At 40.0% G+C, this 25,341-nt stretch overlaps 2 protein-coding genes across 9 annotated transcripts in view; both read right to left on the reverse strand.

Annotated features, from left to right (window-relative positions):
• Positions 1 to 2,071: 2,071 nt before the first annotated feature.
• On the reverse strand, positions 2,072 to 12,395 carry LOC127468133 (cell cycle control protein 50C-like). The gene is made up of 7 exons (XM_051781048.1): positions 11,596 to 12,395; positions 10,660 to 10,770; positions 9,394 to 9,495; positions 7,947 to 8,037; positions 5,696 to 5,833; positions 4,485 to 4,694; positions 2,072 to 3,409 (listed from the first exon to the last, which is right to left on the reverse strand). The coding sequence occupies exons 1-7, from the start codon at positions 11,806 to 11,808 to the stop codon at positions 3,219 to 3,221; spliced, it is 1,056 nt and encodes a 351-aa protein (XP_051637008.1). The 5' UTR covers positions 11,809 to 12,395; the 3' UTR covers positions 2,072 to 3,218.
• A 567-nt stretch (positions 12,396 to 12,962) lies between these two features.
• CMSS1 (cms1 ribosomal small subunit homolog) overlaps positions 12,963 to 25,341 on the reverse strand; it is a 223,668-nt gene continuing 211,289 nt past the window's right edge. For all 8 annotated transcript variants that reach the window (XM_051781052.1, XM_051781056.1, XM_051781054.1 and 5 more), the window contains 6 exons: positions 22,821 to 22,880; positions 22,022 to 22,124; positions 20,457 to 20,517; positions 19,517 to 19,604; positions 17,625 to 17,713; positions 12,963 to 13,239 (listed from right to left, as the gene is read on the reverse strand). In XM_051781052.1, the coding sequence (XP_051637012.1) occupies positions 13,156 to 13,239; positions 17,625 to 17,713; positions 19,517 to 19,604; positions 20,457 to 20,517; positions 22,022 to 22,124; positions 22,821 to 22,880 (485 nt within the window). In that variant the 3' untranslated portion in view covers positions 12,963 to 13,155. The remainder of the gene's footprint in view (positions 13,240 to 17,624; positions 17,714 to 19,516; positions 19,605 to 20,456; positions 20,518 to 22,021; positions 22,125 to 22,820; positions 22,881 to 25,341) is intronic.

Below are 25,341 nucleotides of genomic sequence, written 5' to 3' on the forward strand. Positions count from 1 at the left end.
CTTTTCAGGTACAGTTCTTAATGTCATTCAGCAATCCTAAACTTGGACATTTTTGCACGGAGTTGCCAAGTCTACCTGCATTAATCTCTCAGCGAAAAGAGCCCACTTACCATTGGGAGAAGTGTATTTGATAGATAAGGTAATTAAAATTCCATTTTGAAAAGTTTTACCAAGGCACTTTTTTTTCCCCTCCTTACACAAGACACATAATCTTAATTCACAAAATCAAATGTGCAAGGCAAAAGCAGTGCTGTGCCAAAGACACAGTACCAGTCACGACACTCCAGGTATTTTGTAAGCAATTTGTACCTCAGAAGTGCAACATCTCCAGTTCCTTCATACCTTGCTCTCCAAATATCAGCGTTGCTTTCCCTGATCAAACTGACCTAATTATCTCCTAATAGCCACAATAAATGAACTCAAAATCACACTGGATATTTGCCTGGAATCGTGCCTGCTGCTGGTATTAGCAGCATAACAAAGGGGACAATCCCCTGAGTGCCACAGGGAGCAGTTAATGATGGCTTTTACCACCTTTCTGTTATGTTAGGTCAGTCCTCCAGCCAAGGCTCTCACTTCTATTCCAGCCCCTGCACTAGAGGGAATAAGGCAACAGCAGCAAAAAAACCCATTCAATAAACATTCCATATAGGCAGGGGAGTATTCCCAGTGTGGGCACTGAGGAACACATCGACCAAACTTACTTGAAAAGGCACATTTGTGCAAGCCCTGGCACAAGGGGCAGACCAACAGCATAACTGCAGCACTGGTACAAAAGGCACTGTAAGGAGGTTGCTAAAACATATTTCCCAGCCTTTTGAGCAAGGCAGATTGGGAGTAATTAATCAGAACTGCCACTCCCATTGCTCTGGTCTGCACAGCACAATCCCGAACAAGACAGACACTGCGGAGCTTCTCAGAGTTAACAACAAAAGTGGCTGGAGCTCAAGCAGCACCTTCCAAGGACACTGCTCAGAGGGTACAAGAAAGATGTAAGGTGTGTTTAAAGTTGTGGTAAGATGAAAAATGAGATACTGGGTTTATAAATGAAGACTTGGACAACTTCTGGAAAAACAGAAAGACTTGTCTGAAGACAGGTTTTCCCTATGGAGCGGTTTGAAGGCAATGTACGTTTTGAGAGAAGAGGTTCTTGCACAAACCTCTGGGAGACAATGGGCAAACACTATGTGCTAGACTGCAGACTGCATTTTCTAGGTAGCTTTTTTTTGCTGGTAGACACTGACTCATTGAAATATACACCTCATTATTCAGTCTCCTTTTACTAATATTTTTACCAGATACTTCATGAAGAAATAAGATAAGTGACTATTGCACGGTGACTTAACCATCCACATAATTTCCTGAAAGTCAGTTTCTAGGAGGATTTTAAAAAAATAAAAACAGAAAAAAGAAAGAGAAAAATAGAGAAGCTCCTGTAGTCTTTTAGGAGCCAGAAAACCTAAGTTCAGCTTTGGCAGGAACTCCCATCAAGGCTTTCCAGAGAGCTGCATGGAATTACATTTTCAAAAGGATTTAAAAGGTTTAGGAGCCTGTCTCATTGTTAAAAGTGATTTAGACTACTGAGCTTAAGCATTGCTAAATGTACTGCTTCATGCTCTGTCTTGTCCAGCCCAGTGAGGGGTAGGGTTCTCCACAGCTACTGACAGATTCAGACACAAGGGTTGAAACACAGGAATTGTCTTTCTACAGTTTCCAGAAGGAGGTGACTGGCCCTGACTAGCAAAAGCAGATGGGAACACAGACCTTTGCCCAGGTCAGCATAAACCATCATGGAGTGAGACTGTGCTCCCAGGCTGGGCTGTCACCTCGAGCAGCGCCCCTTCTGCTGCTCATGGCTCAACTACAAAGTAGAGATTCAAGGCAACAGTACCTTCTGTGGCTGCAAACACCTTCACCAGAGGCCATCTGTCAAAGCTCCTCAGCCCGAGACACTTTGAAAAGCAGACCTGGGTGCTTTGACAGTGGCACAGCCCCCCCTTCCCCGTGCCACACTCCCTTCTCTTGCTCTAGTCTGTGATTTCTTTCTCGTTCTAATGTGAAGTTTCCTTAGGATAAAGGGAGGCAAGTCACACATAATACTTATCAAAGTGTTTTATTCCATTTGTGCTTTTGCAACAGAAAAATTGTTTTAAAAAATTTGGATGTACCACAGTATGCTTGACCTAAATTCTTCAGTGCTGTTCCTTCATTTTCTGAGAGACTCGAAATTAACTCCTAAATATGTAAAATTTTGAACATGAAACATGAAAAATGACAAACCTATTCATGAGCTGCAGTGTTTACTTTCTCAAAATTAAGTTGACAGGTTTTCTGGTTCTTTGTTTTCTACTGACAATAAGTCACCATTCTATGACATGTAAGATCTGTGAACTTTCATGCGGAAGGGTGGGGTAGGTAGGAGTGTAATTGTGGCCTTGTAGTCATATCAGGCAGATGTTTCTGCTAAAATATTTAGAATTAAAGGAGTTTTTAATTTAAGCTTTTTATTACACCATGATTAAAAAAATTGTAAATCAGTGTTTTGATGTCCTCCAGCTCTCAGTACCTAGATAAAACCAAGAAATTTGGTCTAAACAAACTCTGAACTCCTAATAAATGACCTGTATTCACTCATAAATTGAATATCAAGCTCAATTCAATCATAAATTGAGTATCACTGAATGTGCTGCGCTAAATTGGTTGCTTTTTCAGGATAGCTGAAAAAGGTATATAAAGCCCAAGCCATTCAGCATATGTATGTGGCTCACGAACAGATTTTAGCAGTAAATTCTACCTGCTCAAGCATTTTGTTGGATCAAGTCCTCACTTTTTACCCATCCAAAGCTCCATTTAAGTCAAAAGAAATGTTTTTTGAATTATGGGCTGAGTAAGAAACTAATATGGACCCCTACTCCTGGCCACACATTAGTACCATATTTCTTTGCCATTGCAATTCCAGTCCACTATGTTATCTGTTGTTTGAAGCTCATCTCACTACAAGTTTCCTAGGAAACAAATTCAGGAGCACACACACACACAAGTAAGAATCCTGCCTCAGGTAAGTTTGGTTTGAGATGATGGAAGAGCACCAGTTTGCTCACATTCACCAAACCTGATACTGAAACAGGTCCAGAGCTCAGGGGAAAGAATGAAAGGTCTGTGCGGCACATTCTTCGTTCACAGCACACCTTTGCTTTTGTTCAGAAAGCCAGGGAACCTTATTGCCTCTGAAAGTATGTTTTCTTTTTTCTGAGCTTCAAGTGGATGGCAGTTATGACAAAACCTGCCAGGGTTGCTGCTGTGCCAGAAACCACGTAGGCAATCCCCAGGAAAGGGTTACTTCCTCCACTCCATACCACGGTTGAGAGAATCACGTGCTTCCTTCCCTTGAATTTGGAAACAGGGAAATCTGATAGAAGGATGTTAAGATTTCACTAACAAAGTTTATATTATTTCCAGGAGAAGAGAAAGGAATGGTTAAATGCTCAAAAATTTTTCCAAGGCATAAAGAGTCTGGAGGTCTGCATTTGCTGCCAAAACTCCTTTAACTGATCTGTGATGTCTCTGCTATTCTGGATCCAAAAACCAGGTAGCAGCTGGTGGTAAGAAATCCAGTTATTTTAGTTACGGTTTTTGTGTTCACCTGGAAATACTTTCTTATTAAAAACATTGCAAATTTCAGATTCATAATTTATATAACTGCTACTGCATTAATTTGCTTTGAAAACTTGAAAACAAGCCTTTGGGGCAGCTTATGATGATACTCCACACAGTCTCAGTGAGGATAAGTGCTCACCTCTACCTAATATGTCGTACTCAGAATGCTATATGATTTTATCTTTCATTTCTCTCATGGAAGCTTTCAGAATAGGCTGTGCCATATTTAAAACCATAGCTCTATCAGCTGAGAGAGAAATTTACAGTCATCCTGACATAACTCCTGCTGACAAAAGGAGTGCTTTCGTCAGCGAAATTCAGCTGTTGGGTGTGAGAGGGCATTTGCACCAGCACAAAAGCTCCTGTTAGTCAGCACGTGGCCCAAATCCATCAGAAAGCTCTGGTGACCCAGGCATCCCATGCTGCTCTAAGCAGCAGGGACACCTCGGCACATTGTGCATCCCCGTAACGGAGCCCACCCATCTGATTAGGCCGTTGTTATTTTCAGCTAAAACAGCATCTTCAACCATCCCTTCAGGTTCCCACTCTTCAGTTTTACCCTTTGTGTGATGCACCTGTGTACTCTCACCAGCCAAAAGTAGCCCCCTCAGAAGTCAGAACCAAAGTCAAGTGCTGCTGTTTGAGTAACAAGCCTTAACAGCCTCTGCATGGGCTAAAGAGAGTCCATCATCACTGACTGTCTCATTTTTCTTGCTGAGTCAGTTTGGGGCGTTCCGTGCAGTTTCTTTGGCAGTTTACCACAAAAGTCCTACCTGCTTCCATCTCACTGTAACTATCTCACAGTCTTAGATAACATGAAAGGATACTATAGGAAATCTGGAAGGTGTAATTCCCTGCTGGCAGGCCATCCGCAAAGTGCCTGATCCGTCTGACACGGCGGTAAAGATTCCTGAACGTGGCAAAGGCTGACACTCGCATCCAGATGATGAAGTCATCGTTGACATAACCGGTGTTCCTCTCATCTCCCTCGTCTAACAAATACACTGGCTTCTGCCAGTAAGGAGGTCTTGCTGTCCCTGATGGAAAAGAAACAAAGCAGGTAAGACACACTGTCAGTAAGAACAGTAGTTGCTGGCTAAATTCTGGGCCTACTCAAAACCAACACAGAATATGAGATATGGAAGAGACACGAGACACTGCCCAATATTCAGAAATTATATATGCTAGGTAACAGTTTTCACCCAAGCGTCTCCACTCACCTCAAACATGAATGAACAGTTTAACAGTACTCAGAGGTTGCCACACATTAGAAACTTCAAGCTCAGGAAAAACAAAGTGACTTGCACAGATGAAAATACTGTTTATTCTGGATTCTTGTGGCCTCTTCAACAAGCAATGATGAGGAGCTTGCCTTCATTTTTATACATTAATTTACTCCTGCACAACCAGAGAGGCACCTTTTTGTAGCCTAATGGCATGGCCTATGATATTTAGAATCTGTCTCATGAAACTTAGTTAATTAACTCTTGCATTTTTCATCCAGCACAGCACTGCCCTGATGCACAATAGGGAGATATTAGTCCCACTTCAATACAGATCAACCATAACAAGGAAAGAGCCCTAGGAAAGAGGTGTGAAAGAACTAGTGACGAAAGCAGTCTCAATTGTCTCACAACTGCCTAAGAATCTGCAAAGGCACAAAGGAAAGATGTGACATGCAAATCTCCTATACAGATGTTTCCAATAGGAAAAAAACCCCAAAGCAACTGCATCCTTGTTTTCCCTGGTCAGATTAAGCATTACAAGTAATGATACAGAAGGGTGTTGATGTGGGCTAATTTCAGTCTTCCAAACCCATTTTCTTCCAATGTCTGTGGTCACTAATTAAAAAATAAAAAGGTGATATTTTGGCTAAATGTGTCTTCTGCTCTTAGTCACCCTCTAAAGCTGCTTCTCCAACCTGCTTTGGGAGGTATTTCTCCCAAAAGGGATTTTTCTCAGAATGAGAGACCCATGAGCAGCGAGGTAGGGAAGCCATTGAAAAATAAGGAATACCAGAGGAAGGAACCATTCTTACCTGCAAATGCAGAAGAGAGATTGTATGATTCAGGATTGCGAAATTTCACATTTTTATCTGTCCACCAACTGTTTCCAGTCTTCAGCAGTGGCACTTGAATCACAGATGAGTTACGATTGTAAAGAAGATCAATAGTATCTGCAGGGAATACAATAAGCAATACCTTTGAGTAAACGACAGTCATTCTAATTACCAGCATGACTAACAAAAAAATGTCACACTGAAGCACCTTTCAAGTGAATAGAAAACCAAGAAAGTCCTGGGAAAGGTTTCCTCATGACTGTGTACAGAACAAGAGAAGAATTAGGGTTCCAGAGTTGTATAACTTCTGAAGTTTTACACTGAACATACTCCTACAAATAACTCTATTGAAGAAACAATGCCTTGTAGGAACATGGGCACATGCATCTCATATCCATCAACTCCTGTGGGATTAACTTTGCAAATCACTTTCAGAGGTCTCTGGCTAGCTACAGAAGTTACTCTCCTAGCACTCCAATACTTTCCTTAGTATTCCTTTGGCAGTTGTCCTCAACTGATTGCTTTGCTATATATAACATGTTTTCAGGGAAGAGGGGAGAGGTGAAAGCACTATCAAGGGAATACAATTAGAGCTTGTCCATCAACTTGGACATGAACACTTTCCTCAATCAAAAAATATTCAGTTAAAATTGTGCTTAACCATGCCATCCTGTTTCAGTGGGTGAAAAGTACTTGTTTTATCCATTTTCCTACTTAGATTAGTTTAACAAAAGGTAAAAATAATAGAGGTCTCATTAACATCTCTGTAAACATCTGGGTGCCAATGGGATGAAGCAGGGATAGCTGGATGATAGAGATGGGGAGGGGCTGCTTTTTAGGAGACATGAAAAACACAACTCAGCTGCATGACATCCTGCTACAAAACCTGTGTTCACACTCCTTAAAGCTCAGACACACTCTACTGAGGAAGTGATCATTTCGTGTCCCACCACCTCCCCATCTGTTTGTCACCAGTTCATTAACAGGAGTTGCAATTCTTTGAGCTCTGTCTGCTTAAATGCTTGCCTTGACTGCTCCCTCGCATGCTACTTTGGGTTAAAAACCTTTCCTGTGGCAGGAACTTGGCCATCTTCCCCATTTTATAAAACAAGATCAGAGAGCAGTCAAGACAACCAGCTAACCTGCCAAAAGCAAAAGGGAAGCACCTTCTCTCACAGGAGAGGGTCAGAAATGAGCTACCAGAGGGGGGCATTCAGACATCAACTCCTTCCCCCGCACCACCAGCAGATGGAACTTTTCACCACACTATGCACTAAGGACAGATGCAAAGGCAGACACTGGGAGGTTCACCCTCAGCAGGGGCTCCAGAACAGTGTGGGCTGCACGCAGGTAGCTCTGCTGGCCTAGGTCTGAGCCCAGCCCAGTAAATCAGACTTCCAGGGCAGCAGGAAGGTGCACAGGTAGATGAAAATCAAATGGATCTAAAAGTTACTGAATGCAGCTGGCCTTCACAAGTCTTCTGCTGTGGGTGGCTCAGCTGGCTGAAAACAGCCTCTGCCTTGCCAAAACCTGCTGTGTGCAACAGGTTAGAAAAAGGGGTGTTGGGGCAGAGGGGCAGAGATTGGCAGACAAAAAAGATGGAGTAGGGGAGAAAAGTCTGTAAAGGTTTTTTGTCTCTTTTCTTTCCAAATAAATACATTCTGAAATCTCCTAAACTCATAGGCAGGTTATGCCCACTAGGTTACTTAAAAGAAGATCATACACGGGATCAAATTAAAACTGTGTACGCTTCCCCCTTTCAAAGACCAAAAAAGAAAACACATAGATCCAAAGGTCCAAACCAATTTGGAGAACGTGTCACCTCCTTCTAAGCACACCATGTGGGAAGGCACAATCTGTGCTTTCCCATCACTGTAAAGAATGTACTTTTTAGAAAGGAAGTACACTAAATCTGTTGTATCATTGTTCCTTATTTCAACAGGGACTCAATTCCTCAGTCCTGCTATACATTCACATTGAAGAGGGCCTTAAAAAAACGAAAAATCTCCCTCAGTTTCAAAACAAGAGGAAAGTTACTAAACAGTAGGAAGCGGAGCCCCATATTCACCAGAGTCACCACCAAACACCTTTTGTGGGAGAAAGACAGAGACCTTGCAACATCAGACTAATAATGGAATCATTTCAAGTATGGGGTAATGGAACACTCATGGGGTAATGGAATAGTTTCAGGTGGAAATTACTAAGGTGGGTGTGGAAGGTACGTACATACCATTGAACATGCTGTTGGCAATAGCCCCGCACGGCGCCATGGGGGTCCCATTTTTGTAGGTTGTGAAGGGTGCACAGTAGCTCCTCTGAATCTGCATTCAAGGTCACAGAACAATCAGGCACAGACCTGGAGTTTTGTTTTAATTTGCTGCTGTCCTGCCCCATTCCTTCTTCTGAAAAGCCATTGAAAAATTAAGCCTCCAGTACCTTCTGGTCACATTAGAGAAACATCCGAATGAATGAGTCTGTAGTTGAGGAACACCTTCCACATCATGGCACGTGAAACTTAAGGTCTTCATCAAATTCTGCTGTGGACTTGCAAGCTCCAGACTACAAAAACAGATTTGGGGATCTGCTATTGTAACACGGCTACAGCTGAAAATGTTCCAGGGAAGTCTTGGCTTATCATAGAACATTTTATTTTTCCTTCTTTTTAATTTGGACCTGGACTGCTTTAGTGCTGGAGAACTAAATAGTTAGCCACATTACTGCAGTTCAGCATGGAAAAATCTTGATGCATGAACTGAAAAATAAAGGTCCACCTCGAATTTATCACATCTCTCCTATCCTAGTTCATGGGAAACTACAAATCTTCAGGTTTAAACAGGGAAACATTTTCAAGTAACTCCAATGAGCTGTGTATCTGATTGGCACAAAAGCCAAAAGCAGTTGCATCTGGATGCAAACAAACAAGCTGACAGGACACTTAGAGAAGCAAATGTATGAGGAACATGTCTTGAACATTACAAGAAGCATTTTATAGAAACAACAGATTATTATGGCACAACCATCATACATACTGAAAGGACAGCATGTGGATTGTGTGTATATTAAGAAATGCTACTTTTAAGCCAAAGAAAATATGTTTTAGATTTGTAAGTAAAAAAACCTGAATGCCATGACTGTGTTCTCCAATTTCCTTATGCAGGTCTGCTGCAGGCAATGCTGTCTAGCTCCCTCTTTAGAGTTCTAAATTGTGTACTTAGAATGCTACATAAACACTTATTTCATCATAAACCTTTTCCTCCTCCTTGTCCACTTCCAAAGCCAGATGGCAAAATGAAAGACTTAGAATAACTAGCCCTATGATAAAAGCACAGCTTAAAACATTTCTGGCTAAGAAGACTGAAAACATGAGAAGGAGAAGCTTTCTGTAAATTTATTTGAAAAAGACAATGTATTTTTGAGTAACACTCCTACAAGGTGCAGGTTTGAGAACTGCAACACTGGACTGACAGCTTTTATTTATCCCCTCAATCTTCCTCCCTTATTAATTTATTAGATCTAATGACCGTAGCAATCATAAAAGCAGAGACCAAACACTAAAAATCTGTGCTTTATCATTCCCTAGAGCCATCTAGACACACTTAACAGTTATGCCTAGTTAGCTCTCCTTATGGTAAAAGATGCACCTGCTGGTGATCTCATAACATAAAAAGAAAACTTACATTTACATTTCGACCCAACAATTGTGCGTCACTTCTGGAGATCATGTATCGACGATGGTTCTGATAGAAGTTTTGCAGACCATAGTACATAAAAACATCACCCTAGAATTCAAAGATAAATCCCTTTAACAAGGTGAGTTCATGAACACAATGAGAAATCCTACTACTTGCTAAAAAAGAGAGGGGAAGAGAGTACTCAATTTGTATTTAAGTGTTGGTAACCACACTCTAAGCAATTCAGCAGACACAGGCTAGAATCTAGTCTTTACCCTAACTGAAAGTTTTAGTATTTTGGCATAAAATTAAACATACTTTAAATTAGCAAATGAAACCTAAAATAAAAATGCCTGATAATTATTTTACTCAAGGTGGCATGGCTAGCCATTAACTTGGCCAACGAATAATTTCACAGAGACAGACACTCATTTTCCACAAAAGAAGGTGCACAAAAACCTTCAAATTAAATGGAGAATGCTAGGCAGGCAACTCAAGCATGAAAGATAATTATTCAACTATAAAACCCCCCCATTTTTCAGTTAAACTAACTTCTCATGTCAAACATCACTGTAATCTGAAGAATTACAAAGTATTTTAACAGCCCCTTCAATACTGAAGAATCCGAAAGTGACTTTATAATTTAAATTGCATTATAATTTTAAGGGAGCATTTATGCAACACTAAGTATAAGATCTCTTTGGTGGAACATGAAGCATTTGAACAGTCTCAACAACATGACCTGGTAGTTTAGGACAGGAAATGAAGGATACTTTTTCCAAATGAAACTGCAGAATCACATTGCTAGACTTGAGTTATTTCAAGGACCTTGGGGATTAACAGCATAACCCTTGTAAAAAAGACTACAGGGGTTTACTTATGTAAAGTGGTCAGAGCTTCAGATTTCCTTCTGAAGAGCTTAGCAGCGCAGTAACAACTAACCCCAGGCCAAGGGCAAGGGTTTGCTACTGACTCAGAGGGAGATACAGAGAGACGTCACCTCCATAATCAAATATCATTTCCTTCATCCCCATCTTCTCCTTGGACATCTCCCAAATAAGGACAGAGGTAGTCTGGTCTTGATTATTTTTAACAAATCCAAAATGATTAATGAAGGCAAAAGCATAAAATTTTAAGTATTTCATGCTTTGAAGAAGTACAAAGAAAATTTAGTCAGGAGCTTTACAGAACAGAATTAGGGTATTTTATCACACAGGGATATAAGTAACAGGTGGTACTAAGCAAATTCAGTTGTTTCTTGCATCTACTTACCAATATATCTTCCTTTAGCGTGAAATTAACAGAACAATGGCATTCCTTATTCCATTTAGAGGAATTTTCACGGAATTTTGAACAGTCTGAGCATTTATCTGAATAATCTATCTGGCAGAAGTGAACAAGTAGAGATATTATAATAAAGGACATGCGTCTAAGAAAAGGTTTTAGCTCCAAGACTTCTCAGAGCAGTTTTCTTCTAAGTGACTCCGCACTGCCAAAAACATTGTTAAAAACGAAGAGGCAGAGAATGAGGACTTGGCCTCAATGAACATTCACAAAATTTATCCCCAGTTTAAAGCTGTTTTAGAGCCTTCTGATGACTGTTGCAGAACCTTCCCATCTGTTCCTCGGCAAAGGAGTGCTGAGTGAAGAACACTTCTGCACCTTCTGCACTTCTGGCTGATCAAGTAACGCTTGACAAATCTCCACGTGCATCATGGCCCACCCCTGCTGAACAGCCTGGACGTAGTGCTGAGTGTTGGCTCCAACCAGGAGTCTATTAACAACACCACAGGTCTAAAAAACCTTTCCTCCAGGAGGGATTTAAACATTAGGACTCCCTGTATTTTAAGATTTTGCCTGGGGAAACGTATATTCTTCTAGTACCAAACACTATCAAAGGGATTTGTTTCTTTCTCTTCAAAATCCCAGGAAATAATGGCAACATTTCAGGGATTACCAGCCAGTAGCAGTAATCATCACCCATATTTCAGACATTACCACCCAGTTAACCACCCAGTGCTTGGGTTTTATTGATGACTGACAATCTCTGCAGATTTTCACAGGAATACTAGCTGTTGGATGTATGTCCAGGGCGTGAAGCCATTGCTACCATCTTTATTCAGAAGCAAAAATTCAAAGCCTTTTCCCTCCAAACCTAGCCCAGTTTCTATCTTACAGAATATCTAAGAACACCACCCCCAAACCAACCTGGATTTCTCTGACGCTGTTTGCAGACAGTATAAGGCAGACTCCCACAGTAAGGCAGAATGCGCCCATGAGGAAGAAGCTGGAGAGCACAGTCACAATATCAAGCTGGGGCTTCCAAGCTGGCAGCCTCTGCTGTTTGAATGCACTGTTATCTGGACATCTGGAAGGACACGTTTCTTCTTCTTGTGAAGGAAAATTGGTCTTGTTTTTCATTTTCTTCTTGGTGAGAGGAAGGGATAATATACTTGTGCTGAAGAGTGTTTAAGCTGAGATACTGTCTTTATTGTTGGGAGACTGTATTGTTTGTTCAAACTGCATTATGGCCAGGAATTACTTATTAACTACATCTCTCTCTTCCTTGTTTTCTGTATTGTGCCTGGATCCCCTTGATCAGCTTGTACCAATCATATGATTGTGTACTTTGATCAGGGTGTCCAGTTCATGCCTCCTGGAAAAGCTTAAATATATTTTTCCTGCCCCACAGCTCTTGTTATGTAGGATTTGTTATGTCTTACTCATTTGCAGGGATACTGTCAGCTATATTGGAATTTCTATGTAATGTCAGATGCATTATTTCTTCTCCCTTCACTTCCATAGCTGCTCAGCTAACAGGCAAGGCATACAACGAAAGGAGTTCTATTCCAAATGCACTGGATTCCACTGGGGAGGACTGTAGGAACTGAGACAGCACTGGACAGAAAACATTGCTTTGAAGACCAAACCAATTTTCTTAACCTATTACAGTCATTGCTATTGGCTGAGATGCAATTAAAGGTTGTAAAAAGGTTATGGGTCCTTTATCACTCATTTTCAAAATATTTGATTTGGACCAATGGTTTTCCAAGATACTGATGATTTCATCACCTCTATTCACCTTGTTCTCTGAAAAAGAATCCATCCATTCCCTACTATCCACAATGACAGAAGAAACACCCAGAGTTCATATCCTTTTAATTTCAGTGGACAAACAGAAGAATATTTTTGGCACATTTCAACAGTTTAACCAAAATAAAATCTTGATATAATATACAGATAATTTATCATGTAAAAGCAAAAAACAGCATTTGGCCAGCTCTAGTACAGGTAGGTGAAAAATATCTTTTTGACCTGTTACTGAAATTCGTACAACTTTTGCAAGGACCCTCGAGGGCAAGAACTAGATTACCACTCTCATGAGAGAAATACATGTCTCCTTTGGGAAAGCAGAAGAGAACAGAAAATTGAGCTGTACAAAGACTTGCACACTCAGGTTTGCTCATCTTTGAAGTCTTAATAGTGACATATAGTACTAAATCTAGCAGGTGAAAGCAATAATGTAATTCTAATTTCAGTATGACATTGTTCCTGCAATAAAAATCACACTAGAATTACAAACAAAACTTCTCTTTTATTAGTAAAAGAAAAGGAAACTCAGAAAAAGTTGTAATGTGCATTCTTGCTGTCTTGACAGATGTCTGAAAAGTCAAAACTCTTGATTTCATCACCTGTTTATCACTTGCCAATTGCAGACAGGATAACAGTAAAATGCAGCTGCAAATTACTTCCTTGTTGGTAAACACATTAAAAAAGTCCCAGCTTCACAGACCCCTCTCTGCACAGCTTTATAATACTCATCTCCAGTAGGTCAATTGTTTCTTTCTTTATCTGAAGAAAACAAAGCCAAAGAAAGCATAAAAAATTACTGAGTATTTATTTATTCAGATACCTTACTACAGGATTAGGAATTAAAAAAATTCCCGTACAAGATCCTCTAGAATGCTCCCATTTTCTAAAACATCTAGCATTTGCTCTACAACCCCGAAGTACAATTACAGCTCCTGAAGTCCCAAATAACATGGCTGCAGAAAAGCTGTCACTGGTAAGCAGTTAAAGCATGCCACAGCAAAATGTCCATCCTGGGCTGGAAAATCCCTATAGGGCTTTACAGAGTAACAACTGGCATCAAGTAGATGAAAGGTAGTACCACTGGCACAGCGTTGTCTGTGTTTGAGACACCTGAATGAAAGTGAGCCTGAAGGTCAGGTCTGTATGTGCTGCATGCAAAGGACTTTGGTTTATAACACAGATATGGTTGTAGCTTATTGCTTATCTAAAGATAAAAGACAAATGTATTACAGAGTAAATATCGACTACATATTTCAAAGGGAACACAAGATTCTTTATCATCATGGTTAGTCCAGAGTTCCCTTATAGCACCCTCTTCCCACTTAGAAATAACTTATTTGAAGTTTTCTCTCAGGATTATACCCTTCTATGTCTCCACTTTGCACAGGAACAAATGATGTAAGAAAGCCTCACATGCTACATGAAGGTATAAACAGTTGTCTTTCTTTCACAAACCTTTTCCATTTCTCACAATCCTCTTTACTTTCATGAAGCCTGAAACTTCAACCTTCCATATTTTCAAACTTACTGAAGGCTCAGTCTGTGTATTGTTTGCAGACAATACAATATTGTTTTTTGTTGAAAAAAACTCCACTTGAATCTTATGAACAAGTAATTTGAGGAGTTGAGGCAGCTCTGTATTGCCATCAAAATCTTTCAAAGCAGGAAGCTCGTCCTTTGGTCAGATCAAAAAGTATACGATCAATTTTTATTTAGACCTTTATGCTTTACTATAACTCCAGTGTGCCAAGACAAAGTCTGACAAACTCATTCAACCCTCCTGTGGTTTCTTTTGAGAGCTTTCTTTTTATCTCCTCTCCATTGTCTGGGATGAATGAAGTAGGAGACACAAACAGAGAATAAAAAAATCCAACAACATTAACTAATGAGATATTAAGGCAACTCACAGAGCAGTGGATCAGGGCACTATCCATTATGTGGACATGATGGGATACAGAACTGTCATGTGGAAAGATTCATGTGTTTTTAAAATCATGTATTTATCAGAATATACCACTGTGTACATAATTCTCCGGGTGAGTACAAAACCAGCAAATAAAATGGACAGGTGCTTCCAGCTGTTTTTGCTTTCTGGTGTAATTACAATGAAATTCAGCAACGTGGTACCTTAAATATGCAAAGAAGTTATTAACAATTGAGGTTTGCACTGAAAATAGGCCAGTATGCTTAGTTTCTAATTTTAAGTATACAATTTTTCCTTTACAACTAACACTGGATGAAAGAACTTAGTACGTCAAACCACCAATTCTCTCAATTATGCTTCTGGTACTATATTTCCTCTCTGAGAAGACTTATCCATAGCATGTATCTGACAATTTTTATACAATTAGAAAAGCTAAGACTGTATTCCATATTTCAAGTCTACAAGTTGATACAACATCCCATTGGTTTCTATGTGGTGTAATGGTGACTTATCACCAAAACATTATTTGCATATCTTTCATTGCTGACATTCCTCATAGGTAACTTTCAGGAATCTGCCTGAGGTCTGCAGTGGGAAAAATTGCTGCAAGATACTCCACTTAGACAGCTCAAAATGTCAAAAATCTTTCTGTATGTTGTGTTACCTGAGCCAAGTGCAGGTTTGAATATTTTTCTGTAATTACATATTCACTGGTTTGTAATCACACATCAATATCTACTGTTTATACTAACACTATAAACGAAGGCGTAACATTCTTACTTACTTGGGTTCACCTTGAACTAAGCCTTAGCTTTTTATGCTAAGATAACCTTAAGATTTTGCCTTTATAAAACACACTCGGAGTCACAATTTTTTGCCTCCATTCCTAGACAGACATGCAGAAATGCTGTGGTATTAACTAGAGTGAGCTGAAGGGTATAGTTCAGGTTTGCAATAGCCCAGAATGAAATGATAATCTTTGTTTTTTAGAGGTGCATCTCCTATGTTCTACAGTATGCATATTTACTTCAGTTGACTTAAAAAATCCATCCCACTGCAATCAGCACCTTTCATACTGCTCTGTCTGTGAATTTGTGTTTTCTGCTCTTTAAGAAACTTAAGAGATATGTGCCAACATCATACAAAAAAGCCTTCTTTGTTAACCACACGAGGGAGCCTCCTTGCCTCCAAAAAGCAAAGCCAGGTTTTTTTGCTACTTCATTTCTGCAATGTATTTTTTTGCGGGGCCCTTTCATAGAATCACAGAATCAGCTGGGTTGGAAGGGACCTCCAAGATCATCAAGTCCAACCCTTGATCCACTACCACTGCAGTTGCTAGACCATGGCACTAAGTGCCACATCCAGTCTTATCTTAAAAACCTCCAGGGATGGAGAATCCACCCCTTCCCTGAGCAGCCCATTCCAATGTCTGATTACCCTCTCTGTAAAGAAATTCTTTCTAATATCTAACCTAAATCTCCCCTGGCACAGCTTAAGGCCATGCCCTCTTGTCTTGCTGTTAGTTGCCTGAGATTATTTGAGATTATTAGAAACATCTATCTTTGTATATGTGTGACTGTAAAATGCAGCACATTCAAATACAAGGACAAGTACATGGATGGATTAATGACTGATAAAGTGTTTCACTTCAGCGTAATGTCCATAGGCAAAAAAAGTCCTCTTCCCTGGAGATTCTGCATGTAGGCCTGCTCTAATGTGCAAAAAAATGAAAACACTGGGCAGGAATCTGCGAGCTTTGTAACAACCACTAATGGAGGAGTCTGGCTCTTCATCTGGCTAGATACCAGCTGATGGCCCACAGCATATGGTAAACATATCTTGTCACAGCAATAAATACAAAAGCTGGACTACAGAATTGAAAATAATTGGGAATTATCCTGAGAGGAATCTGCAAATGATGGATGGTTCTAAATAGTTTGTACCCTATGTCTTGTAAAAAAAAGGCAAAAGAAAGGAAAAGAAAAAAAATGAGAGAATTGTCTGAAGACTTACTTACAAGACGTTATCTTACTCTCAGATGGAGAAAAATAAATGCTTGTCCAAAGTTTTATTTAGTTTTTGAGGAAACTTTTCATAGAATCACAGAATATTCTGAGTTGAAAAGGACCCATAAGGAGCATGAAGTCCAACTCCTGGCCCTGCACAGGACCAACCCAAGAATTGCATCATGTGCCTGAGAGCATTGTCCAAATGCTTCTTGAACTCTGTCAGGCTTGGTGCTGTGACCACTTCCCTGGGGAGCCTGTTCCAGTGCCCAACCACCCTCTAGGTGAAGAACCTTATTCTAATATCCAACCTAAACCTCCCCTGACACAACTTCAGGCCATTCCCATGGGTCCTGTCACTGGTCACCACAGAGAAGAGATCAGTGCCTGCTCCTCCTCTTCTCCTCATGAGGAAGTTGTGACTGCAATGAGATCTCCCCTCAGTCTCCTCTTCTCCAGGCTGAACAGACCCAGTGACCTCAGCTGCTCCTCACACGGTTTCCCCTCAAGGCCCTTTACCATTTCGTTGCCCTCCTTTGGACACTCTCTAAGAGCTTAATATCTTTCTTATATTGCTGTGACCAAAACTGCCACACTATTCAAGGTGAGGCCACATCAGGTCAGAGCAGAGGGGGACAATCCCCTCCCTCGACTGTCTGGTGATACTTTGCCTGATGCCCCCCAGGACACGGTTGGCCCTCGGGGCTGCCAGGGCACTGCTGACTCATATTCAATTTGCTGTTGACCAGGACTCCCAGGTTTCTTTCTATGGCACTGCTTTCCAGCAGCTCATTCCCCAGTCTGTATGAACATCCATGCCCCATCCCAGGTGCAGAATCCGGCACTTTCCCTTGTTAAACTTCATACAACTGATGATTGCCCAGCCCTCCAACTTGTCAAAGTCTAGGATTTTGTACAAAGTCTTCTTACTGAGAGAACTTCCTGGGAACAGGCAGAACAACTATCTAGCATAAACAGGGGAAACTCACAGTACAACCACAGAATTCACAGCTCTGACTTGGAACAATAAAGGAAAAAAATCTTTCTCAGGAGGTAATTTCAAGACCTGAGAGCACAGATTTATCAGACAATGTTAACTTCTCTGTGTTTCTGTATCACTGAAGACAGAAAGAAAACTTTACTGACAAAGTTCTGAGAACTAGAATCAAAAGTAATGAATACACAGAACATATATATAGGTGCTTATACAATACCTCAGGGATGTCCATCATTCTCCTTAGTTTCTGATCTCTCCAGTTCCAATCCAGAATCATATATTTGGTGGAGTTCAAGCATAGGCCATCTAAAAAGGCAACATAAATTTTACTACCAAGATACTATGACGTGCTTATCAAAATGATTTTTGGCTTTTACATCTTCTGCTGTCTGTTTCCAAGGAATCTAATCTTTGAACACTTAAGTACTACATTTGCTGGTTGGAAAACTAATCCACTGACACTGCAAACTCCCTTAGCCACATAATCCCATGCCTTTTTGGAAGATAAACACAAAAGCAGAACAACTACTGTTGCCAGGCTTGTCAAGAGCTTAACATCCTGCCAGAAAATAATTCCTCAAGCTTCCTCTTGATGAAACCGCAGGAGTTGAATTTCCACAGCTGATGTTGTAACTGGTAAGTTACAAAGACCCTACTCTGAAAATTCACATTAATGGGAACTGATGGTGTGCAGCAATTTACAGGACTGGGTGCCATGTGAAAGTGAGTCAGGTCAGTGGTGCTGCTGAAGAATCCCTTTATCCTTCAAATAAATAGTGGTGAAAAAAAAAAGGCCCTTCTGAACTTGCCTTTCAGCTGTTCTCCTATTTTTTCCCTGGTCTTCTACAAGATGCCCACCATTTTTTTCCAACAGTTTTGATTCCTCTCCATTTTCTAAGTGACCTGGCACTGCAACACTAAAGTGTCAAAAAAGAACTAGACCTTAGGATATGATGACACATCTCATGTCCATGCCATAAATTGCCTCTACCTAACAGAGAATCAGAATGGTTTGGGTTGGAAGGAACCTTAAAGATCATCTAGTTCCAAACCTCCTGCCATGGGCAGGGACACCTTCCACTAGACCAGGTTGCTCAAAGTCCCATCCAACCTGGCCTTGAACACTTCCAGGGATGAGGCATCCACAACTTCTCCGGGCAACTTGTTCCAGTGCCTCACCACCCTCATGGCAATGTGCTGACATGCTGAGCACTAACAATTTAATGTTGGTGGATGACAAAAGAAGCAACAAAACTATGTTACTCCTGTACTCTTTTGGAAGGGGCAGTAGAGTCCCAATCCACAGCCAGTCCCTGACTAAGAGACCACAGTCAGAGCAAGGCAGTGTTTAGAAAAAGGAATGGAAAGAATTGCCTTGTCATCTTGTCATTTTGTTGTTTGTTTTTCTTTGTATTACCTCTCTATTGAGTAGGTAAAAGTACTCAAAATTTGGAAAGAGAAAAGGAGATTTATATAGCATAATTAATTTTATTACAGCTAAATCAGAAATAGGATCAAATCAGCAAGCAGATCTTTCATTCATCCCTCACAAAAGTTTACACTAAGATCAGAGTGACATATGATACAGTGACTTCTGACATTATTTCTTTTTGATTCACTTACAGTGTTTGGTTTCCTCGAGCTTTAAATCTTACACTGTGGTTTTGCAATCACTTTCAAGTCAGCATAAATCAGTATTCCCACCAAAAGAGGAAGTCCTCTGCCTGCTCATTACCTGATTTTGTGTGCACACTGGTTTTGTTTTAATTGGGGTCAGTTCACTGTGAGCTGCCAAACAGTGTCTTGGGTTGGCACATGAAGCAGGAAGGGGGAATAAGTGAGCACTGATCAGCAGGAGTGAGGAAGTATCACTCTGCCTTTCTCTGCTAATACTGACTTATGCCAGCTTAGAGTGATCGTAAAACCAACCACTAGAATCTTGACCTTATTTTGACTGACACAGTACAAGTAGAGAAACAGAACTGTACAGTTTAGTAACCAAATCAGCAGATGCATGTCAACTTAAGCACTTCAAAAACAATTGAAGTCTCACTTCACATGAGACCAAATATGAGATACCTAGGGAGAAAACCCTCCTTGTTCTCCTACCTTGCTCCACTAGCGCTTTTACTCTCCCAGGAGTTCCAACCCCAATGTGGAACACACCTTTCTCCAACATATTCATCTGTTCCTTTATCTAATTTGAAGAAAGAAAGAAAAAAACAGAGTAAACCCACAATTGTTTTAAAATTTCTTTTCAAAGAGTTGGAAATAAATAGAAGATCTCATAGTATCTCTTTCTAGAATACCACCAAGTAACAAATCCTATTTGTCTTTCAAACTGTCAGATCTGGAAGAAAGTTAAAGAAATATAACAAGCCAGCTGGGCATCACACTTCTCTAGAAGTTCAATCATTTTCAGCTTTGAAAAGCTGCTATTGCACCAACTATTTTTGGAGGTGAGAACAGTAAGATTCCTTCAGCATTTAAACAAATTCTCTGGAAAATTGACAAACTTGAATTAACTCTGAAGTCCTTCAAGATAAAGATACTGGAAAAAGGTGAAATAAAGCAAGTGACATTTGTGGGTTTGACAGCGTTCATATCTAAGGCCAAGTGTTCACTCATTACTTCCAACATCCCCATTACTTGTGCTTTCTGACAGGTATGGATATGGGGTATTCAGGAATTCAATTGCCAGAATCCAAATGTGGGTGCTGGTACAGTTTGCTTCCACGGACCTATGTGTGCAGCCTTCTATTTCGACAGCCAAAAGGCACTTGAATGAACACTTCATGGGGATGTGGAACACCTTTAAAACATAGCACATGCAAAAGCATCTACATTCTGCCAAGAGCTGCACCAGAGTTACTGGAGATGCTGTTTGGCTGGATTCCTCACACTGCAGCAATGGGTTACCAAAGGAAGCTTTATCTAAAGGAAGGAACTTTATATGAACACTATATGAAAGGCACCACAGCCAAATGACTTTAAAAGAAAATGGTATGACATTATTTAGTTGTTTATTTGCTCTGTTAAAATTCCCTACCTTTATGTGCTTTGCAAACAACTTGAGGACTCTGCAGTCTCCTTTAAATGCTGTCATTGACCTAGTAATAAAAAAATTGAACAATGAAATGCATGAATCAGGGCTGGGATTAAGACCACACATGAAGAAAGCAAAACTAACTGGCATTTCTCAATATGCTTGAGACACACAGTCCCCCAGTGAACCCTGCCTGTACTCTGAACACTATGTACATTCTTGTTTGCTACTTATCAACAGGATCCACAACTGGACAGAAACAGCAGAAGATATCAGTAGGGGGCAGTATTGTTTAGACAGCTTTTCAGATAATATTTGATAATTATGGCCTATGCTTTCACAGTTAACTTAGTTCAAAGCTGATTAATCACCAAATCCTAACTAAAAAATAACTCAGTTACTGAGATACAGGCATGAATGTGTGTGTGTACAAAAGGAATGGATCAACCTATATTTTATAGTCTTCCTGCAGCCACAGTCTTTACTGCAGAGATTGCCCAAATTCTAGTTAACCAAAACTCATTTGTTGGAAACTCTGATGTATTTTTCTGACATTTTGCTTTGGCACACAGGAACAATGCTATGTTATGTATTAATCAAGCAGGAGACAACATATTCAATATTTGTTGAATGCCGCTTAAGACAGCTTTGTCTGCATGTTTTATTCAGTGTGCTGAATTTTCAATTTCCACAGCTAAAGGTTTGTATACACAAGTATACATATAAACCACCTAAGCCTCAGATGTTACTTTCTGCATGCAGGGGCTAAGCACTACTGGCACATCTGCCTTATCTATGCTTCTGTCTGTGTCATGGAGTTAAACTTCCCAGCTCTGCACCTCATTTGGCACTGACAGGTAATCACAGGAAATGTGCTCAAGACACAGAAGACAAACATGAAATTTGTGATGTATATATTAATTCATCAGAGTCATTAAGACTTCTGGAGTGAGAAAGAGGAGAGGTTCGGAGAGGTTCGGAGAGGAGAGGTTTGGAGAGGTTTGATTCGGTTCGGAGAGGAGAGAGAAAATAGAAAATAGAAGACAGAAAAGAGAAAAGAGAAAAGAAAAGAGAAAAAAAAAAGAGAACAGGGAACACTGAAAACTGTAACCACTGCACAGCAGTTTTCCCACCCAGAGCCAGCTGAGAACACTGATACAGACCTGGAGGCTCTCAGGCCACACTGGCACTTGAGGCCCTGGAATGCCATGCCCTCACTGCCTTTGATGCAAAGTCATGGTTCCTAGTGGTGGATCTTGATGTTTTTTGTATTTACTCTGTTCCCAAGTACAACATGTAGCATGTTTCCCTCAACTTGGTTACACTTTATTTTTGGTTTTTAACAAAAGTAACATTTCCAGGCAACTGAAGTACTGAGTGTTACTTTAGTCTAAACCGAATACCACACTCCCAGAGTCTAAAGAAGGAAGGGATATTGCATCAGTGTGAGTCAGTGAATTTATTGGCTAGCAGAGGACAGCGTCCCAGTTTTGCCTTTATGTCTGTGGTTCCAAGACAAAACCTCTGACTGACTGCCAACCTCAACACAACATTTGCTATCGACATACTTGATGAGTTCCAAGGAGCGAAGGGCAGAACTGCAGATAACCAGCATCACCACTGACTTCTTCTCCTTGTGGTTTCTACGGAGTTTTGCCCACTTAGGACAGACTGCAATGAAAAAGCCCTTGAACACACAGAGAAAGTACTACATGCCACAATTTTAAATTACTGGAGTACATGGTGAACGGTAGCCAGCAGCAAGAACACACATGCTGACTCCTATGAGGTCTGGATCTTTGGCAACACTTCTACATTTAGTCACGGCTGAGAAACTGGAGAAAGAAATGCCCAAAATAAATAAAATACAGAAATATCACATAACTGAACAAATTAGATAAGCTTTAATAATCAATAGTTTGTAAGGTGACAAGCAAATGTGCCTTCATTTGCCACATATGGTAATTTGTATTAGAGAAAACCAACTGAAAAGAAACATTTACCAGACAAGAAGTTCTATATAACTATAAAAGAGAACAAAAATTCTCTTGGTTCATGTCAGCAGACAGCTGCAGGATTTTTACTGTCAGACAATACATACACCTACTTAAGAAGCCACAATAAATTACTGACAATCCCTAGCAATGAAAAAAAACCCAGAACATTTTGATACAAAAAAAAAAAAGATAGAGTAAAAAAGAGACAGAAAAACAAGACTCGTTATAAAAAAATATGAAAAACCACTTAAAGTGATTAATATTTCATAATAAACGATATTTGGAGCTACAGATAAAAAATGCCATAATATTGACTTAATTATATTTTTCATACTACTTTTGTCTCACCCAGATCAACATTTTAACTCACTTTCCTTCAGGTATGAAGAAAAACTGTGCGTGAGATCATTGGATGGTAAAAAACAGGAATCTGAAAACACAAAGGAAAAAATATTTTTGTTGATGCATTTTAACAGCAAAGGGAGAATATATGTTTGCAGCATAGCCACTAGTTATATTGATTAAAACCCAACTGTGTAAAATCCATCATCAATAAATTACCATTTCTGAAACAAAAATTAATGTACACTTCTTGTTGAAATTTCATCTTGGCTAAATCCATGAAGGTAAAATCTCTCAACTCAACTGCAATTCCTTTCTTTTCTCCCACTATGAAACCATGAATACAGGGCTGCACAGGTGTGATCACATACCTGAAAATATTTTTTTATATGTCTTTGCCACAATGAATCAAAAGTCTTAGCCAAAAGGCTTACAGTGCTGGACTGTTCCTCCAATGCACCTACAACGAAATACGCTTGTACGTCCCCCAGACAATTCATACTGTGTAAATGCAAGAACCTACCAATAATCTACCTGTCAGTAAGTTTGTTCCACTTTCTGGCCTTTCACATCGTGGTAATCTACCTAACTATATTGACCCTAATGGTAACACCTACATTGAATTTAATGCCTTTGTCTTCCTTCATTTCCTGCTGACTTTCTCTTCCCTGGTCACTACGTTAACTAGTAAGTCTTTTAAAAGCACTCTGTGACAGACATGCCCTTTTAACTTCAAGCTTCATATAAATGTAATGAAGAAAGACAAGATCATAACAGGTTCTTTGGAAGGTCCTTTCTGTTTATATAGACAGCCTAAGTTCTTAAGAAGGTGATTAAAATTTGATGGTCTGAAAACTTGCTACTGATGTAAAGGGTTCTTTGCCTGATGGAACAACATGCTCCTGCAGAATATTAACAATTCTGTCTTTAAGGACCTACATATTTGTCATCATGAAGTACAGCACATCAGGGTGTCTGTCTATGGATGTTTGTTGACATATTTTAACTGAATTAGAAAGGTTTCTTAAAGATGTTATTCATGTTCACATGGATGGTGCATTGTGCAGATGCTGACAGCATCAATCCATGGTTTTCACTGGAACAGAGAGTGTGACAAATGTGGTTTGTAGCTAATGCCTGGTTGAAGTCCGGTCTGTGCACCTTCTTGAGGACAGCTACTCTCCATTATTATAGCTTTCATTTAATGGGTGTTGTCTTGCTAAAAACTTTTATTTTGCACTGATCCCTATTAAATCCAGAGATTGACATTTACTGGGACTTGAGCTCCAAAGGAAATGAATGTGTACAACTGAGGGATCAGCAGCTGATTTACTTTAAAAATCATGTTTAAAAGGTGCACTTGATGCTGGTGGGGAAAGACAGGGGTTGCCTTTCTTAATACATTGTCTCATTAATGACTGAACAATTCAAGAGACGGTTTTGAAGAACAGAGCTTCAGTCCCTGACTTCTCACCAACAGTCCAGCAACACTGGAGTATGTACAACAGTTTTAAATGAAAGTTTCAGAAATGGGGAAAGAAACAGATAGCTCCAGACTGCAGCAAGAGCCCATGTTGACTACAAACCTGGCCTTCTGCATTTTGTCAGTTAACAGGAACGCACAACTCCAAAATAGTTGCTTGTTATTTGCTTAGTGCTTTGACGTGAACGACTTGACAACCGTACAAGTTCATAAACTCCTTGGCACTCTAAGCTTTCAAGGTCCAGCATAAAAATTAAGAAAAAATATCCCAATCCAACCCAAGATCCAATCCATATGGAAATGGGTCACTTCACTAGCCCAAAGGGCTCTTCTAATAAGAAAGAAATCAAAGCAATTTATTATTTTCTAAAAACCTTATAGGACCAGAAGTACTTAACACAAGCTTTTCAAAGCAATCTGTATGGGACTTCTCCAGGTTTTCTTGATTCAACAAGAAAGCTGAACCTGCCCCACAGAAATAAAGGAGAGTCAACCTAGAAAAATGGGTGATAAGGAAGAGCATATTTATCTAGAAAGACAGGCATTAAAAGAGAAAAAGTACTGCTGGGCTAGACAGCTTCTATATTTGGCAAAGGTCTCTAACAGTTCAAGAAGTACAAAAGGTGAATGTAGGCTAGTTAGCAGGCTGTTTGCTCCTCATAAGCACTGCCAAAAAATACTGGACAGTGTCTCTATCTGCAGGGTAAGAGGCAGAGAAGTTCATTGTTGCCATCATCTCTAATGCAACCTCCAACAGACAAAGCTAATCCTGCTCTGTCCTGCTTTTTGCCTTTTCTATCACTGGCTTCTAACGGGAGGCAGAATACAGGGGACAAAGAGGGTCCTTTTCATGGTTAAAACGTGGTCACTTCCAATGTGGACCAAAATTACCATCTCAATTCATGCCATTCCTTGAAAAACCATTGTGTTAAACATCTCATAACCATGTCAGAATGATGTCGCATTATTTCTTGGTTTACTCCTGTCAGCCCTCCTATTATGCATCTGGATTGACCCAGATAATCTCAGAAACAAAATACAGTTCCACTCTCTAAGCATCTTGGAA

The sequence above is a fragment of the Manacus candei genome, unplaced genomic scaffold (assembly GCF_025592945.1).
Source record: "Manacus candei isolate 608988 ecotype Guabito, Panama unplaced genomic scaffold, ASM2559294v1 h1tg000014l, whole genome shotgun sequence".
Lineage (NCBI taxonomy): Eukaryota > Metazoa > Chordata > Aves > Passeriformes > Pipridae > Manacus > Manacus candei.

Excerpts from the sequence above, each read along its gene's own strand:
- LOC127468133 (XM_051781048.1), bottom strand. The coding sequence starts at position 11,808 with ATGAAAAACAAGACCAATTTTCCTTCACAAGAAGAAGAAACGTGTCCT. Across the intron at positions 8,038-9,393 it reads TGTTGGGTCGAAATGTAAAT|ATTCAGAGGAGCTACTGTGC; the intron begins GTAAGTTTTCTT and ends CCTTGAATGCAG. Across the intron at positions 5,834-7,946 it reads TGCCAACAGCATGTTCAATG|ATACTATTGATCTTCTTTAC; the intron begins GTATGTACGTAC and ends TATTCCCTGCAG.